General features: G+C 41.6%; 1 protein-coding gene across 6 annotated transcripts in view; it reads right to left on the bottom strand.

The window, feature by feature from the left end:
• Positions 1-16,964, bottom strand: part of MCF2L2 (MCF.2 cell line derived transforming sequence-like 2) — a 264,579-nt gene that overhangs the window by 205,068 nt on the left and 42,547 nt on the right. For all 6 annotated transcript variants that reach the window (XR_006270375.1, XM_043473614.1, XM_043473613.1 and 3 more), the window contains exon 2: positions 11,084-11,167. Coding sequence is in view for 5 of the 6 variants with exons in the window: in XM_043473614.1 (XP_043329549.1) it covers positions 11,084-11,167 (84 nt within the window). In the remaining variant the exon portion in view is untranslated. The remainder of the gene's footprint in view (positions 1-11,083; positions 11,168-16,964) is intronic.

The raw sequence follows: 16,964 nt of genomic DNA, 5'->3' as shown, positions 1-16,964 counted from the left end.
CATATAAAATTAACACACAGAAATCCCTTCCATTCCTATACACTAACAATGAGAAAACAGAAAGAGAAATTAAGGAAACAATTCCATTCACAATTGCAATGGAAAGAATAAAATACTTAGGAATATACCTACCTAAAGAAACAAAAGACCTATTTATAGAAAACTATAAAACACTGGTGAAAGAAATCAAAGAGGACACAAATAGATGGAGAAATATACCATGTTCATGGATTGGAAGAATCAATATTGTCAAAATGACTATACTACCCAAAGCAATCTATAGATTCAATGCAATCCCCATCAAGCTACCAACGGTATTCTTCACAGAACTAGAACAAATAATTTCACAATTTGTATGGAAATACAAAAAACCTTGAATAGCCAAAGCAATCTTGAGAAAGAAGAATGGAACTTGAGGAATCAACCTGCCTGACTTCAGGCTCTACTACACAGCCACAGTCATCTAGACAGTATGGTACTGGCACAAAGACAGAAATATAGATCAATGGAACAAAATAGAAAGCCCAGAGATAAATCCATGCACCTATGGACACCTTGTCTTCGACAAAGGAGGCAAGAATATATAATGGAGAAAAGACAATCTCTTTAACAAGTGGTGCTGGAAAAACTGGTCAACCACTTGTAAAAGAATGAAACTAGAACACTTTCTAACACCTTACACAAAAATAAACTCAAAATGGATTATAGATCTAAACATAAGACCAGGAACTATAAAACTCCTAGAGGAAAACATAGGCAAAACACTCTCTGACATAAATCACAGCAGGATCCTCTATGATCCACCTAGCAGAGTATTGGAAATAAAAGCAAAACTAAACAAATGGGACCTAATTAAACTTAAAAGCTTTTGCACAACAAAGGAAACTACAAGCAAGGTGAAAAGACAGCCTTCAGAATGGGAGAAAATAATAGTGAACGAAGGAACTGACCAAGAATTAATCTCAAAAATATACAAGCAGCTCCTGCAGCTCAATTCCAGAAAAATAAACAACCCAATCAAAAAAATGGGCCAAAGAACTAAACAGACATTTCTCCAAAGAAGACATACAGATGGCTAACAAACACATGAAAAGATGCTCAACATCACTCATTATCAGAGAAATGTAAATCAAAACCACAATGAGGTACCATCTCATGCCAGTCAGAATGGCTGCTATCCAAAAGTCTACAAGCAATAAATGCTGGAGAGGGTGTGGAGAAAAGGGAACCCTCTTACACTGTTGGTGGGAATGCAAACTAGTACAGCCACTATGGAGAACAGTGTGGAGATTCCTTAAAAAACTGGAAATAGAACTGCCATATGACCCAGCAATCCCACTGCTGGGCAAACACACCAAGGAAACCAGAACTGAAAGAGACACATGTATCCCAGTGTTCATCACAGCACTGTTTATAAATAGCGAGGACATGGAAGCAACCTAGATGTCCAACAGCAGATGAATGGATAAGAAAGCTGTGGTACACATACACAATGGAATATTACTCAGCCATTAAAAAGAACACATTTGAATCAGTTCTAATGAGGTGGATGAAACTGGAGCCTATTATACAGAGTGAAGTAAGCCAGAAAGAAAAACACCAATACAGTATACTAATGCATATATATGGAATTTAGAAAGAGAGTAATGATAACCCTATATGTGAGACAGCAAAAGAGACACAGATGTATAGAACAGCCTTTTGGACTCTGTGGGAGAGGGCAAGGGTGGGATGATATGGGAGAATGGCATTGAAACATGTATATTATCATATGTGAAATGAATCTCCAGTCCAGGTTCAATGCCTGAGACAGGGTGCTCAGGGCTGGTGCACTGGGATGACCCAGAGGGATGGGATAGGGAGGGAGGTACGAGGGGGGTTCAGGATAGGGGACACATATACACCCATGGTGGATTCATGTCAATGTATGGCAAAACCACTACAATATTGTAAAGTAATTAGCCTCCAATTAAAATAAATAAATTTATACTTTAAAAAAAAGATTCTATTTCCCAGTCTCTTTGCAGCTAGATGTATCCACAAGACTATGTTCCAGCCCCATGGTTCCCAAACAGGTATGCACAGTGAACTCACAAAAGTGCCTTGAGTATTTTAAATTTAGGGGGAAAACAGCATTAGTTGGCATCTATCAGATGCCATGCTTGCTACTAGCTTGCAGTAGTTTGGTATTTCAACATTAAATTATGCAGTATTCTTTTGAATGGCATTACATCTTTGGAGAGCTGAGGGTTTGGTGGCTGCTAGTGTTAAAAGCAAGTGTAATATGAAAATCAGTGTGAAACAGGAAGTGGTGATATCCAGACTGATTCCAAGGTTTGAGATCACTGTGGTTCTCTAAAAATGAAAGTTAAACCTGACTTTTTCTTTCAGCTGTATCTATTTTTTTCAAACAGCTACTAAGTTGTCAGGACATATAGACTTAAGTTGTTTAACCTGTCAGGTATTGCTTTTGGCCAAAAAGGGCTGTGAAAAAACTGACTGAGCTGCTAAGGCATTAAGGACTAAGGAACTTGGAGCACTTGTGCCCCAGGCAGACGGACATTAGCTGAAATGCTGGGAGCACCTTCCATGCACATGGAGGGAGGCTACTTCCAGTGGAATGCAGCTCCCAAGTGAAGCCAACTACAAATGACTGCACCTATTTCATATATCTAACGCGAGTCATCAGTGCATGGTGTGGTTTAACGAGGACTGCATGATTACTGAGGGTGTGGAATCCATGAAGAAATTACAGGAAAGGGAGACTGAGAAGCAAAGGCAGGCACCTCTCCTAAGGAGACTCCTGGCCCGCTCTGTGGAGAATCCAGGTCATGTTGCCAGGCTATCTAATGGCAGTGCCATTAAGATCATCCAACCCACTCTGCTGCTCTGAATCCATACCTGGTATCTTCTGATTATACTCTGATAGCCCATGTACATGTGTTTGCTGGGAGAGAATGTGCTATCTAGCAAATGTGAGTGCTTCTATCATGGAAAGAGTAAGTCAGCATTGTGGTCTTTCTATACAAGTCTTTTGTATGTATTGTTAATGTGAGTCTTGGGCTCTCAGAGACCAGTCTGTGATAGTCTAGATGACCAGTCATCTCTGGGAAATGCCTCTTGATTAATCCTGTACACTTAAACTAAAAAAAAAAAAAACCTGCAGATTAGGTGTTTGACAAGGAAACTGAGTTACCTTGTTATATTGACTGAAAACAATCTAGATCAGGATGCTATTAGCTTTCAACTAAAACATTCTTCTTCTTTCTAGCTTCACACTCACAGGAGTTTGCGAGAAATGTGAATTAAGAGAAGTTACATGTTGAGTAAGGCTAAATTTTGATGTATTATAACACTATACTAATTGTATGAACAATATCTGCCAAGAAAATGGCTAAAACATTTCAAGGAACCAAAACACTGTAAAATATTCATAAGGATATACCTTTTTCACGATTTAATCTTTTCATTAACTAAAATTAAAGGTATTCATGCCTAAATAGAGAAAGATGGGTGGAGTTTTCTCATATCATGGTTAACACTGAGAACAAACACCAGAAAGTCAGAGGGTTAACTGGGGACACCACAAGCCATTAACCTTTAGTCTGTTAGTCTTAGAGGCAGAAGCACCCAGGAAACAAAACTGGGCCTCCATTCACCACAGGGCAGTCAGCGCCACCTAGTGAGGTAGCGTGGGAATGCAGAAGGAAGAAAGATGGCAGCAAAGAAGCCCATTTAAGGTAAACAAAACCAGACTCCTAGAAACTAAGTACGATGGTGACTTAATAAAATAAACTTTAGTCCTCTGGTATCATTTCTGTACATTAAGAGGACTAATTTTATTTCAGGAAATACTAGCAATACTTGGCCTACCTAAGACCATTCCCTTCAGGGTGTGGGTTCGGAGGAGAATTTGGAACATTGAGAAATCCCATAGGAAGATGGTGAAGAGCAACAGTGGGAGAGACAGTGAGATGGTTACTGCTATTTGCCTCTCAGTATCTATTTTCCCTTTCTCTTCCCCTCTCCCCCCAAAAAACTGATAAATAAATCATGAATCAGGGGACTGGGGATCTGTTCTAACTCACATTGGCCTAACCTAAGAAACACATTGTTTAAGTGTGTAAGCCCTTCAAATAGTGTTTCCTCCTGCTATTATTTTTTTTCACAATAGTAAAAGATGTTTATCAGTTTTCACAATCAATAACCAGGCAAAAAATAAAAGATAATTACAATCACAGGTCATAATGGAAACGTGATTAACCTAATAATATAAAATAGTTATATACAATTTCAGGGGTTAAGTAGAGTGATGTGGTAAGTGAAAATGCATACACACACATGTTCTCATCTGCCCAGCCAGTTTAGTCTTTTGGTTGGTGCATTTAATCCATTTACAGTTAATGTTATTATAGATGAATATGATCCTGCTGGGCTTCCCTGGTGGCTCAGATGGTAAAGAATTCACCTGCAATGCAAGAGACCTGGGTTCTATCCCTGGGTTGGGAAGATACCCTGGAGGAGGGCAGGGAAATCCCTTCCAGTAGTTCTTGTCTGGAGAATCCCATTGGTAGAAAAGCATGGTGGACCACAGTCCATGGGGTCACAGAGTCGGACATGACTGAGCAACTAAGTACACATGTGATCCTACTGGGCTTACCAGGTGGCACTAGTGGTAAAGAACCTGCTTGCCAATGCAGGTAGACATAACAGACCCGAGTTCGATCCCTGGTTTGGGAAGATCCCCTGGAGGAGGACACGGCAACCCACTCCAGTATTCTTTCCTGGAGAACCACATGGAGAGAGGAGCCTGGCAGGGCTCAGTCCACAGGGTCACAAAGAGTTGGACACAACTGAAGCAACTCACCCGAATGCACACACGCACGATCCTATTGTCATTTTCTTAATTGTTTGCAGTTTATTTTGTGTATGTATTTTCCTTCTCTTGTGTTTCCTCCCTAGAGAAGTTAGTTCCTTTAGCATTTGTTGTAAAGCTGGTTTGGTGGTAATGAATTCCCTTAACTTTTGCTTGTCTAGAAAGTTTTTGATTTCTCCCTCAAGTCTGAATGAGAGTCTTGCTAGGTAGAGTATTCTTGGTTGTAGTTTCTTCCCTTTCATCACTTTAAATGTATCATGCCATTCCCTTCTGGCTTGTAGAGATTCTGTTGAGAAATCAGCTGATAACCTCATGGGAGTTTCCTTGTTTGTTGCCATTTTTCCTTTGTTGCTTTTAATATTTTATCTTTGTCTTTAATTTTCATCATTTTGATTACTATATGTCTTGGTGTGTTCCTCTTTGGGTTTATCCTGCATGGGACTCTCTGTGCTTCCTGGACTTGGTTGACTGTTTCCTTTCCCATGTTAGGGAAGTTTTCCCTATTATTTCTTCAAATATTTTCTTGGGTCCTTTCTCTCTCTCTACTCCTTCTGGGCCTCCTATCACACGAATGTTGGTGCATTTAATGTTGTCCCAGAGGTCTCTTAGGCTGTCTTACTTTTATTCATTCTTTTTTCTATATTCTGTTCTGTGGTGGTGATTTCCACCATTCTATCCTCCAGGTCACTTATCCGTTCTTCTGCCCAAGTTACTCTGCTACCTATTTCTTCTAGTGTGTTGTTCATCTCTGTTTGTTTAATTCTTCAGGGCTTCTAGGTCTTTGGTAAATATTTCTTGCATCTTCTCCATTGTTTTCCTGAGATCCTAGAGCATCTTCACTATCATTATTCTGAATTCTTTTTCTGGAAGGTTGCCTATCTCCACTTTACATGGTTATTTTTCTGAGGTTTTATCTTTTCCCTTTACCTGGGACAAAACCCTCTGCCTTCTCAGCTTGGTTAATTTTCCATGATGTGGTTTAGGTTCTAGCTGCTCTTGAGGCTTCCCTGATGGCTCAGTAGTAAAGAATCTGCCTGCAATGCAAGAGACTGCCCTGAATGCAGGAGACATGGTTTTGATCCCTGGGTCGGAAAGATCTCCTGGAGGAGCACATGGCAACACACTCCAGTATTCTTGCCTGAAGAATTTCATTGGCAGAGGAGCCTGGCAATCTACAATCCATAGGGTTGCAGAGGTGGACATGACCGAAGCAACTTAGCACTCATGCATGCTGCGGGACTGTGGTTCTTCTTGCTTCTTCTGTCTGCCTCTGGTGGATGAGGCTAAGCGGCTTGTCTAAGCTTCCTGATGGGAAGGACTGGTGGTGAGAAAAACTGGGTCTTACTCTGGTGGGCAGAGCCATGCTCAGTAAAACTTTAATCCAATGATCTGCTGATGGCTGGGATTGTGCTCCCTCTCTATTAGTTGTTCTGCCTGAGGTGACCCAGTCCTGTGGTCTATGGGCTTAATGGCGATCACCAAGAGGTCTTATGCCAAGAGGCCCCTTCCAGGACTGCTGCTGCCAATGCCCATCCCCACAACGAGCCACTGCCAACCCACATGTCCACAGGAGACTCTCCAACACTAGCAGATAGTTTTGGTTCAGCCTCCTGTATCCTTTCCCCTGTATCCTCCTGCTCCTTTCCCCTGGGTCTTGGTGGGAAGATTTTGTTTGTGCCCTCCAAGATTGGACTCTGTTCCCCCTAGTCCTATGGAAGTTCTATAATTAAATCCCACTGGCCTTCAAAGTCATATTCCCTGGGGATTCCCAGTACCTTTGCTGGATCTACAGACTGGGAAGCCTGACATGAGGCTCAGGACTTTCACAACAGTGGGAGAATTTCTCTGGTGTTATTGTTCTCCTGATTGTGGGTCACTCACCTGGCGGGCATGGGATTTGATTTTATCGTGACTGCAACCCCCCTACCATCTTGGTGCAGCTTCTTCTTTGTCTTTAGATGTGGGGCATCTTTTTTTTTTTTTTTTTTTTGGTTCCACTGTACTCCTGTTGATGGTTGTTCAATAGCTAATTGCAATTTTGGTGCTCTCCCAGGAGGAGATGAGTGCATATCCTTCCACTCATGAACCAGAAGCTTCCTGCTATTATTTTTAAAGGGATTAAAATTCTTGTTGTAAATGGCTACATGACACAGTTCTGGAATGAAACAAAAGCAGAAGGCTACCAAGAGCTCTAGGAAAGTTATTGCTCTCTTGGCAAAAGCAACAGAAGCCAGAATTGCTTCTTTTCCTTCTTTCTGCTTTGGATACAGACTTGATGTCTGGAGCTGTAGTGGCCATCTTAGGGTCAAGACCTACCGCCAGACCTCCTATCATGCATTGAGTTGGCCAAAAAGTTCATTTGGATTTTTCCATCTGGTCAACCCAATAGTTTAAAAACAAACATATCCTATAGTCTATGTTTTCTTGTAGCCAAATACTATGCTAAGCACTATCCTTAAAACAAACCACTTTACAGATGAGAAATCCTGCTCAGAGCAACCTACTAATTCTGTTGGAATATGAACCTAGATTGTCTGAGTTCAAAGACTAGTGTCTTCATCACACTAACCTGTTTATATTTTTTTGATTACTAGCTAAGTGCCTGAACTTAGAATATCCCAAGTTCATTGGGGAACCTGCAAGTTGTCTTCCATGGTCAGAGCCACCAGATACCCTAGCCCTGTCCACTATTCAATTCCTGCTGATTGCCCTGCTGGTATCACCATCCAGACGCTTCAAACCATCTGCCCACAAATCTGGATGAGGCATCATGCAATGAGCCCTGCTCTTCAACCAGCCAGAGGAGCACACTCACACAGCACAGCAGGCCAGGCACTTGTGGCCTCACTGAGAAAAAGGCTCCATCCTCTCTTTCACAGCATCCCTGGTTGATGGGGGTTCTGGCTGTCTCTAGATCTCAGTGGAATCTATAGGTAAGTCAGCAGCTGGAACATCTTCACCCTGCTTGTCTGAATCAGGAAAAGTGCTGTGACTCAGAGCAGAGGCCAGGGCTGGGCTGCCATGGAAAAAACCTAACTGAGGAGATTCCTGTTTTACAACCACAACTACCCAGGCACCCACAACAGCCCCGTTGCTGACATTTGCTGCCTCTGTCAGGTAAAGAGGGAAGTTAAAGATGAAAAACAGCCCTGCTAATTCCAAAAAAACCTGCTGACTCAGAGAACCCCATGGCTGCTGATATTTTTCTTGGCATGTGGCAAATTCTATCACAGCTTATCCATGCTTCTCTCTCAAAGGAAGGGCAACCTTGAGGTAACAAGCTGACAAGCTCAAAAATGAAAGGATTGCCTTTGTCCAGTCAAAGTGCCTTTCCTAAAGCAGGAGTATCCTCTTGGGCCAGTGTGAGTTTTCAGTTTTATGTTCTACATTAAAGAGTGAAAGTTAAGTTCTGACTTAACTGTGGTATTATATACTCTATCACTGTATGGTTTTGATCCCTTATAAAAACACTGTCATACTGAAAACATGTTTAGTAATATAAAAATAAACACTTTTGAGGGATTAGAATATATCAGGAAAAAAGAGCAAACATTTAATTGGCAGTTGCAATATTAAGCATTTTTCATACATTATGCTTTAGTCCTCAAAATTATGAGATTCTATTCATTACACAAAGTGAGAAAAGTGAAGCTTAGACAAGTAAATTACCCAACATGATACAGCCAGTCAGTAGCAGAATCTAACCATATCTAGGGCTGGCTGGTACCAGTTTACAATTTTCCCTAAACTGCCTCTAAGAAATAAGCATAGAAAAAAATGCCTCAATATTACTTAAAAGCAATAACTTTGGGTATTTAAGTGTATCAATCAGCCACTGGATTCCTTTCCCAGATGAATCATTGTATAATTTTATATGCTAGAATTATGAACTGAGTTGAGGCATTACAGTTTTGGTGTAAGACTATAGGAATCTACCCAGCCCACCCCATCGTCCATTCCAGACCTTGATGCATGTTGGCTTTGGGCCTTCTGTGACACGGGGCCATAGCAGCAGTTGCCAGAAATCCAGAGACAGTCCCCATGCTGCCTTCTGTTGTGCACCATCCTAGGCTCACCTGCAGGAAGCTGGCCAGGCACTGCTACCAGGGTCAAGACAGTGGTGCCTAGACTGGGGATATGGGGAGCAGGGAGTCCACCAACCTCACAGGACAGACCAGGAGGACTTATATCATTTCAACCTCAGCAGATATTATGTTCCAGCCTCTGTTCTAAGCCTTAGCAATAGAGGAAGAAATTTTTTAAATGTGGTTGTTTGGTTGCTCAGTCATGTCCAACTCTTTGCGACCCCATGGACTGCAGCACGCCAGGCTTCCCTCTCCTACACCATCTCCTGGAGCTTGCTCAAATTCATGTCCACTGAGTCGATGATGCCATCCAACCATCTCATCCTCTGTTTCTCCCTTTTCCTCTGGTCCTCAATCTTCCCCAGCATCAGGGTCTTTTCCAATGAGACAGCTCTTCACATCACCTCATTTAAAAATGAGAATCCTGTATTTATGGAGTTTTTAGTAACTATCTAAACAATGACCAATGTGGAGGGAAGAGCAGAGAACTCCCCAGAATGTTCTGCATTGTGTAAGATGCCTGGGGATGACTGAGACTGTAAGTAGGATACCAAATGTGAAATGCAGAGTGATATCTTAATGTTGAAAATTGAATTTCTCTCAAATCCAGTAGGAGAGAATAGGAGTTTGTTGTTGTTTAGCCACTAAACTGTGTCTGATTCTTTGCAACCCTATGGACGGTAGCCTGCCAGGCTCCTCTGTCCATGGGATTTTCCAGGCAAGAATACTGGAGTGGGTTGCCATTTCCTTCTCCAGGGGATCTTCCCAACCCAGGGATCGAACCCGGACTGCATTGGCAGGCAGATTATTTACCACTGAGCCACTTGGGAAGCCCATGTGGAGTCTGGGGTAAACTAAAAAAGATTTAGAGAAAGGGAAAAAATGTGATGGCTTTTGCATCGTATTGTGTAGAATAAAATTCATGCCAACTACATTCTCTCTGTGATATAACTAAGATGACTTTATTGCTTTTTTTTTTTTTCCAGAACAGATACAAAGGGAGAGTGACTTGCCACCTTATTTCTCTGTGATATGTGCTGAGGACATCTAATCTCATTAACCCATGCTTCTAAGAAAGGTTAAACTATAATTCAGGATTTGGTCTGTACCTCCAATTTCAGTAAAGTCATGTCACCCTGGGCTAAGAGAATAAAAAAGAATAGTATTCTAGTAATGGCAAATTTTCAGGGCTATACATATGTTCAGAAAATTTCTAGCACTTTTTAAAAATTTCTTTCTCTAATTTTTGGTTGTTTTGGGTCTTTGTTGCTGCATACAGACTTTCACTATTTGAGGTGAGTGGGGGCTACTCTTCATTGCAATAAACGGGCTTCTCATTACAGTGGCTTCTCTTGAAATTTCTAGCCATTGATTAATGTTAGTCTTTCTTTATTCCTAACCAAATGCTTAATGAAAATTGATGTATTTAAATTAGATCCATTAAAGATAAGAATAAAAGACAAATCTCTCAGAGAACAAATTACCTCAGCAACATTCATGAGCTCTTAAAACCAAGACTGTCTTAAGGTTGGATCTTGGTAGAACATTCAATGAGAATATTGGAAGGACATCATGGTGGCAGCTAATGTCAGTACTTATTTCTTTTTCTTTCCTCAAAATCTTTTCAGCTCTGTTGTCTACAACCTCAAAGAAATGTATTCCTTGGGAAAGATCAAATCTCATCCAACAGCAAAAGGAGTAACATCTCTGAGATCCCACCCTCCTCCTGCTGGACAATCCTCAGCTCATTCTAGTCCTGGGTGAGGCTTTGGGGATGACTGAGAAGTGAAGTGGCTCAGTTGTGTGTGACTCTTTGTGATCCAACTCTTTGCAATCCCATGGACTGTATAGCCTAGCAGGCTCCTCAGTCCATGGAATTTTCCAGGCAAGAGGACTGGAGTGGGTTGCCATTTCCTTCTCCAGGGAATCTTCCCCATCTGGAGATCGAATCCAGGTCTCCTGCATTGCAGGCAGACACTTTACCCTCTGTGCCACCAGGGAAGCCCGGGGATGACTGAGACTTGAATATAATGCTAATCAAGTTCAAGAGGCTGGGCCCTCCCAGTGAGACCACCCCCCCTCCTCAACGAAATCTAGAAATGCAAATGAATTTGCATCTTACCTGAAAGAATGGCAAATTGTCTGTGAAGTTGTTCAATTATATCCACTGCCACCAAGGGCCTGATTTCCTGCTGCATAATTTCATCTGTACAAATGAAATACAAATTAGGTTAAATTCCTACAAATTATAAAGAGAATTTAAAGGAAGAAAGGGAAGTTTCCACCACTAGGGAAGTTTGGGATGTGGTTATCGAGATATGGTTATGGGCACATTATTCTCTTGAGAACTCAATTCCTGACAGGCAGGGATGGATCTGGTTTGATGCTTAAACACATGAGCACAGGAATACATTTCTAGTGCCTCTCCCAAGGTTTAGGGAGGGATCAATGCAAGGAAGAAACCCTGAAGTTTAAGTTTCAGTAGCTTCACAGTAAACCTGCTAGTATGGTTTCATTACCAAGGCAGGTGCTTAGGGTCTGCTCACTCCTTTGGGTCTGTAGGACATGTTAAATACAAACAATGTAAGTAACCAGAGTTCATCTCAAACTGGGCATGAAACCAATCTGGGACTTACAAAGGTTCTTTGATTTTTATTCTTTTCCTCACTTCCTTCCTTTCTGCCTCTCTCCTCAGTCAACTCCATTCCTTTTTTTCTCCCTTCCAGAATACTTCATGGAGTCTCTTCCAACTGGTAAACATGTTTAAGGACCTTAAATAAAGATTAAGTTCACTCCTAAACTCCTCTGGGCAGAGGAAGGCATTTTCATGATTAAGTTCATTCCTAAAGATTAAGTTTGGTTCACTCCTCACTGAACCAAATGTTACAGGTTTCCAAAGCAAAAATTCAAATCTTTCAAGCACAAACTTACAAATGTCCTCTAACCCCAAAGAGTGATTTATAATCACTAAGACTGCTTTTACCCATTTGGGGAAAGGGGACTAGAGAGAAGGGAAGACTGAGTGGCATCTCCTAACCTGGCCTGGTCAGAGGAAGACATTTTCACGCTTTCTCTGCCTAGGACACTATTATCCTCATTTAACTATTTCCAAGGGAACCTCAAGAAATGAACTAGCAGTAAACATCAGGTTAGCTTAAGGCACAAACCAAATAACTTTGTATGTTGAAGCTAAACAGGTTATCTCAAGTGTTTTGGCATGGAGACAGGGTAATGTGATTTTCTAATACTGATCATCCGAAGGTAATATTTGGGAAGCTCCTCCCAAAGCCTTGGTTTTCACTTCTCAGCCTTGGTATATAGGTTACAGATGATGCATATGGAGATGTACCTAGTAGGCGCTACACAAACACTAGCTCTGTTCATCACTTGGAAAGGCCTTTCCTATATTTGCTTTCTGAGAGTCTTATAGGGGGTGGTGCTATTCAAACTCCAAGATGCTTTTCAGTGAATTCTACCACTTTTTCTGGAGGGAGGAAGGTAAACCCAATACACATTCCACTCTAAATTCACTAAAGATTCAGACTCCTGTATCACTGCCACAGGTGTTGCCTCCTACAATCAGTCTGCATGCAGTAGCAACACTAAAGTCACTATTTTACAAAACAGGAAGGGCCTTCTCTGTTAGAGTCACAGAGTAAAGCCTCTAACAGTAAAAAGATATGAAGTCTGAGATCTGCTTGAAAATATTCCAGAATTCCCTTCTGCCAAAAACTACAAGGAGTGGGAGATGGCAGGTGGGGTTTGGGGGAAGCTGAAACCAAATTGACAAAATGTGGATAATTGTTGAAGCTGGTTGACGGATCCTTGGCAGTTCATTATACAATTCTTTTGCATATATTTCTGTTTCCATAACAAAATTTAAATTACAAATGGACAACAGCACAGAAAGTTTAAGCAGAAATAGGAGTTATATAGTTGAAGAGTTTTTCAGATTACAATCTCCCAGTGATCTGGGAAAGTGGCATACTCAAAACTACAGCTGGGTTGATATTTTTCCATACCTGAGGCAGTCTATTTAAGGGAAAGTGACCCAGAGAAAAACCAAGATCATAAGATGCAATTTATTGTTATTTTACCTCAATATTTGAGGTGTGCTTTAAAGTAAACATTTTAATTTTTAACATTTGTTTATTTATTTGGCTGCCCCAGGTCTTAGTTGTGGCACATGGAATCTTTTAGTTGTGGCATGTGAACTCTTAGTTGTGGCACATGGGATCTAGTTCCCTGACCAGGGATGGAACTCAGGCCCCATGCATTGGGAACATGCAGTCTTAGCCACTGGACCACCAGGGAAGTCCCTCTAGCATAAACATTTTAAATTAAAGAGGTAAGATCTGAAAGAAACAACAGAAGTGAGTTAAACTAACCATCCCTCTGTCCCATCTCATTTTTTAAGTGAAGAAATGGAGAGATTCTGACCTTGCTTGTGGTCACACAACAATTTCAGTGTGGAGCCTGGGTCAGCCTTGGACCACATGACTCTAAGAGAGCAAGCGTGATGGAGTTTCTAGACCCCTCGGCCTTGAGGAGCACTGACTTCTGCCACCCCTGAGATGTTGACTGGTGTCTCTCATCTTGGAAATTGCCCAGTGCTCCAAAGAGACGTTTTCACCTGCCTCCTATGGTTACGAAAGGTACAATACTAAAACTGATGATTTGTTTTTCCAGGAATAGAAATGAGCTGATTTGCCTTTGGCCCCAGTTTTGCTGACAGTGTTATTCCTGAAGACTTCCCAGGTCTCAGTGAAGGGACCTCATAACCCAACCTGGCCTACTGCAACAGACCATGAAGATTTCTCAAACTCATTGCTGACTGAGCACTTGGAGGTGTGACCTCAGACACTGGCTTTTACTAATGCCTGACACCTGTGGGCCTTGCTCGGTTCGGCCTCATTCATGCTGTGTACTAGGAGAGACACACAAGACCAGTCCTTGCTGCTGGCAGTCCCCGCTACACACTCCTGTAGAGATGGAGCAGGGAGGGGAGTGCAGGAACTCTTTAGTCTAAAGGAACACCTCCCCCTGCAGTGAGAAGGAAGCTGCCTCAGGTCCACACAGCCCTGCATGCCAAGGGCTGGTTCTGCCAGTTTCTAGCCGGGCAACCATGGCAAGAACACGCTGAACCTGAGTCCACATGTATAAAATGGCTTTTCCTTCTCCAAGAACAGCTAGGCACAGCCAGTGACAACCCACTGACGTGGTGGTACCTGCTGCACCCGGCAAGTCCCTCGGTCCTATGTGGAGGCTTCCTGCTTGCTATTTTGGATACGTGTAAATTAAAGTTTGTCTCTTTATATCCCACACAAGGCAAAGGGAAGTGGTAAGTGAATTTCGACACAATTTCTATCCTATGCAAAGTTACAAACAGGCCTGGAAAAAACTTATCCCATTTTGGTCTCGGATATATATACAAACATGAGATTATATGCTACCCTGGACCCTCAGTTCCAAAAATGCAGGAAGCATCCACAAGGGCCTTGGAGGTGATGGAGTGTACCCCAGCACATCCACTAGGAATCCAGTCGTAGGCAGCAAGCAATACATCTTTGTTGTCCACCACCCCCCAGCCACCCCCCAACCCCTCTCTGAGAGCAATACAGACTTTGGGGCAGGACCCTTACTACTGACTGCAACCTCCTCCTCAGGGCAGAGGGCAGGAAACAGGCTGATAACACCTGATGCAGTTTAACTGTTGCAACTAGCAAGAAATAAAGGGCAATGAAACACTTAGCCTATGTTCTTGCTGTTCTGAGACTTGGGTCACACTGGGATTTAAAAGACTCAAGTATGGTCTGAGGAAAAAGGAACCAAAACATAAATAAATAAACTAGTCATGAAATTAAAAGATGCTTGCTCCTTGGAAGGAAAACCATGACAAATCTAGAGAGTGTATTAAAAGTCAGAGATATCACTCTGCCAACAAAGGTCCATATAGTCAAAACTATGGTCTTTTCCAATAGTCATATACAGATGTGAGACTGTATGTGACTATATGTGAGCCCAAGCCTTTTCAGACTATAAAGAAGGCTGAGCACCAAAGAACTGATGCTTTCAAACTGTGGTGCTGATGAAGATTCTTGAGAATCCCTTGGACAGCAAGGAGATCCAACCAGTTAATCCTAAAGGAAATCAGTCCTGACTATTCATTGGAGGCACTGATGCTGAAGCTGTATCTCCAATATTTTGGCCACCTGATACAAAGAACTGACTCACTGGAAAAGATGCTGATGCTGGGAAAGACTGAGGGCAGGAGGAGAAGTGGGTAACAGAGGTTGAGATGGCTGGATGGCATCACTGACTCAATAGACATGAGTTTGAGCAACTCCAGGAGACAGTGAAGACAGGGAAGCCTGGCATGCTGCAGTTCATGGGGCTGCAAAGAGTCAGACACGACTTAGTGACTGAATGACAAAATAAATAAGGGGAAAACATATGATCTGACCCAAGAAGGAAGGCAGACCCTAGTTTGACAGACCGTGCTACGTGTCTACTTTGCGCAGAGAATCTGGTAGGCAGAAAGGATGGAAGGATTCGCTGTTAGCTGAACTAGGAATGGGACCAGGATCTCCACTCAGCCACTGTTCATGACACTAATGAGGGCACTAGCTCTGAGCCAACCCTCACAAGACACTTTACAGATAACTCATTTTATTAGTTAATAATGACAGAAAAGGAATGCACCTAGAACAAAAATGAAACTCCTCTTGCCACTCCATCCTCCTAGCCCTGCAACTAGAACAGACTTCATTGCTGAGAAAACCCTTATAGACCAGAGGCTCTGAGGAATCAGTCGCTAGGTTGGTACAAAAAGCCACCATGGTGTCATGCTGTGTTTCACTTGTCTCTCTCTCTCTTTTTTTTCTTTTTGACTGCACTGGGTCCTCATTAGCTGTAGCATGCAGGTGGCATGTGGGATCTTAGTGCCCTGACCAGGGATCGAACCCACATCCTCTGCATTGGAAGATGGATTCTTAACCTCTGGACCACCAGGGAAGTTCCTCACTTCCCTTACTGGCTAGGTTAGAAAGAACACAAACTCATTTTCCTTCTTTTACTGAGTCCTGTGCTATAGCAATACTTAACCTGAACCAGATGAATTGGTATTGAAGTCTTGTCCATTAGTTAACATTGAAGAAGAGGCACTTGAAAAGCCTCTTGAGAATTTTTCAAGGAGAAATTTAGAAGAATTTTTCAAGGAGAAATTTAGAAGATTTTAAAAACCAAAAACACTAGAAAATGTCCAACTTCTAGTAGTCAAATAATGTAATTAAAAGAGCAATAGAATATCTCATTTCACCTTAAAGCAACATACTATGCTGGAGTTATGCTAGAAAACTAGTACTTCTGCCTAGCCTTGGAAGTGAAGCTGGTAGTGTCCTTTTAGAAACTAGTTTCACAATATTTTACTCAGTGATTATTGCAGAGATTACATACCAAACCCCTTATATATATATATACACACATACACACACATATATATATGTATCAATTTATTTAATCCTCAAAACAACTCTAACAGCAAGCAATATGGAACTAGATTTGCTGGTCCAAGGTCAAGCAGAATGAGAATTTGAATCTTAACCATTATAATACAGAGCCTCAATACACAGTCATCAAAATCTTCATAATCTTTTACCTGTTCATTCTATATCTGGAAATACATAGAATGAGAAAACAGCAAAATAAAAACTCTGCACATAAAAATGTAGACTAGAATATCACCTATAAAAGTGAAAAAAATGAAAGAATCATGATGTAATTATGAATATCATGTTAATAGAAAAAGATTTAAGATATAATTTCAAGAACAAAAAAATCATATGTATGGTAAGATCGAAGCCAGTTTCAAAAAGAAAGAAGAAAGCATGTGGTATGCGTGTGCACACATGGATCCCAGGCATCTGGGAAAGGAATACATAAAAGAGTTGTGTGAGATCCTGTGGTTACCCCCTTCAGTTTACATGGAGAAAAGTACATTCTGT

This window comes from Cervus canadensis, chromosome 7 (assembly GCF_019320065.1).
Source record: "Cervus canadensis isolate Bull #8, Minnesota chromosome 7, ASM1932006v1, whole genome shotgun sequence".
NCBI lineage: Eukaryota > Metazoa > Chordata > Mammalia > Artiodactyla > Cervidae > Cervus > Cervus canadensis.
This window is presented reverse-complemented; position numbering and strand designations above follow the sequence as displayed.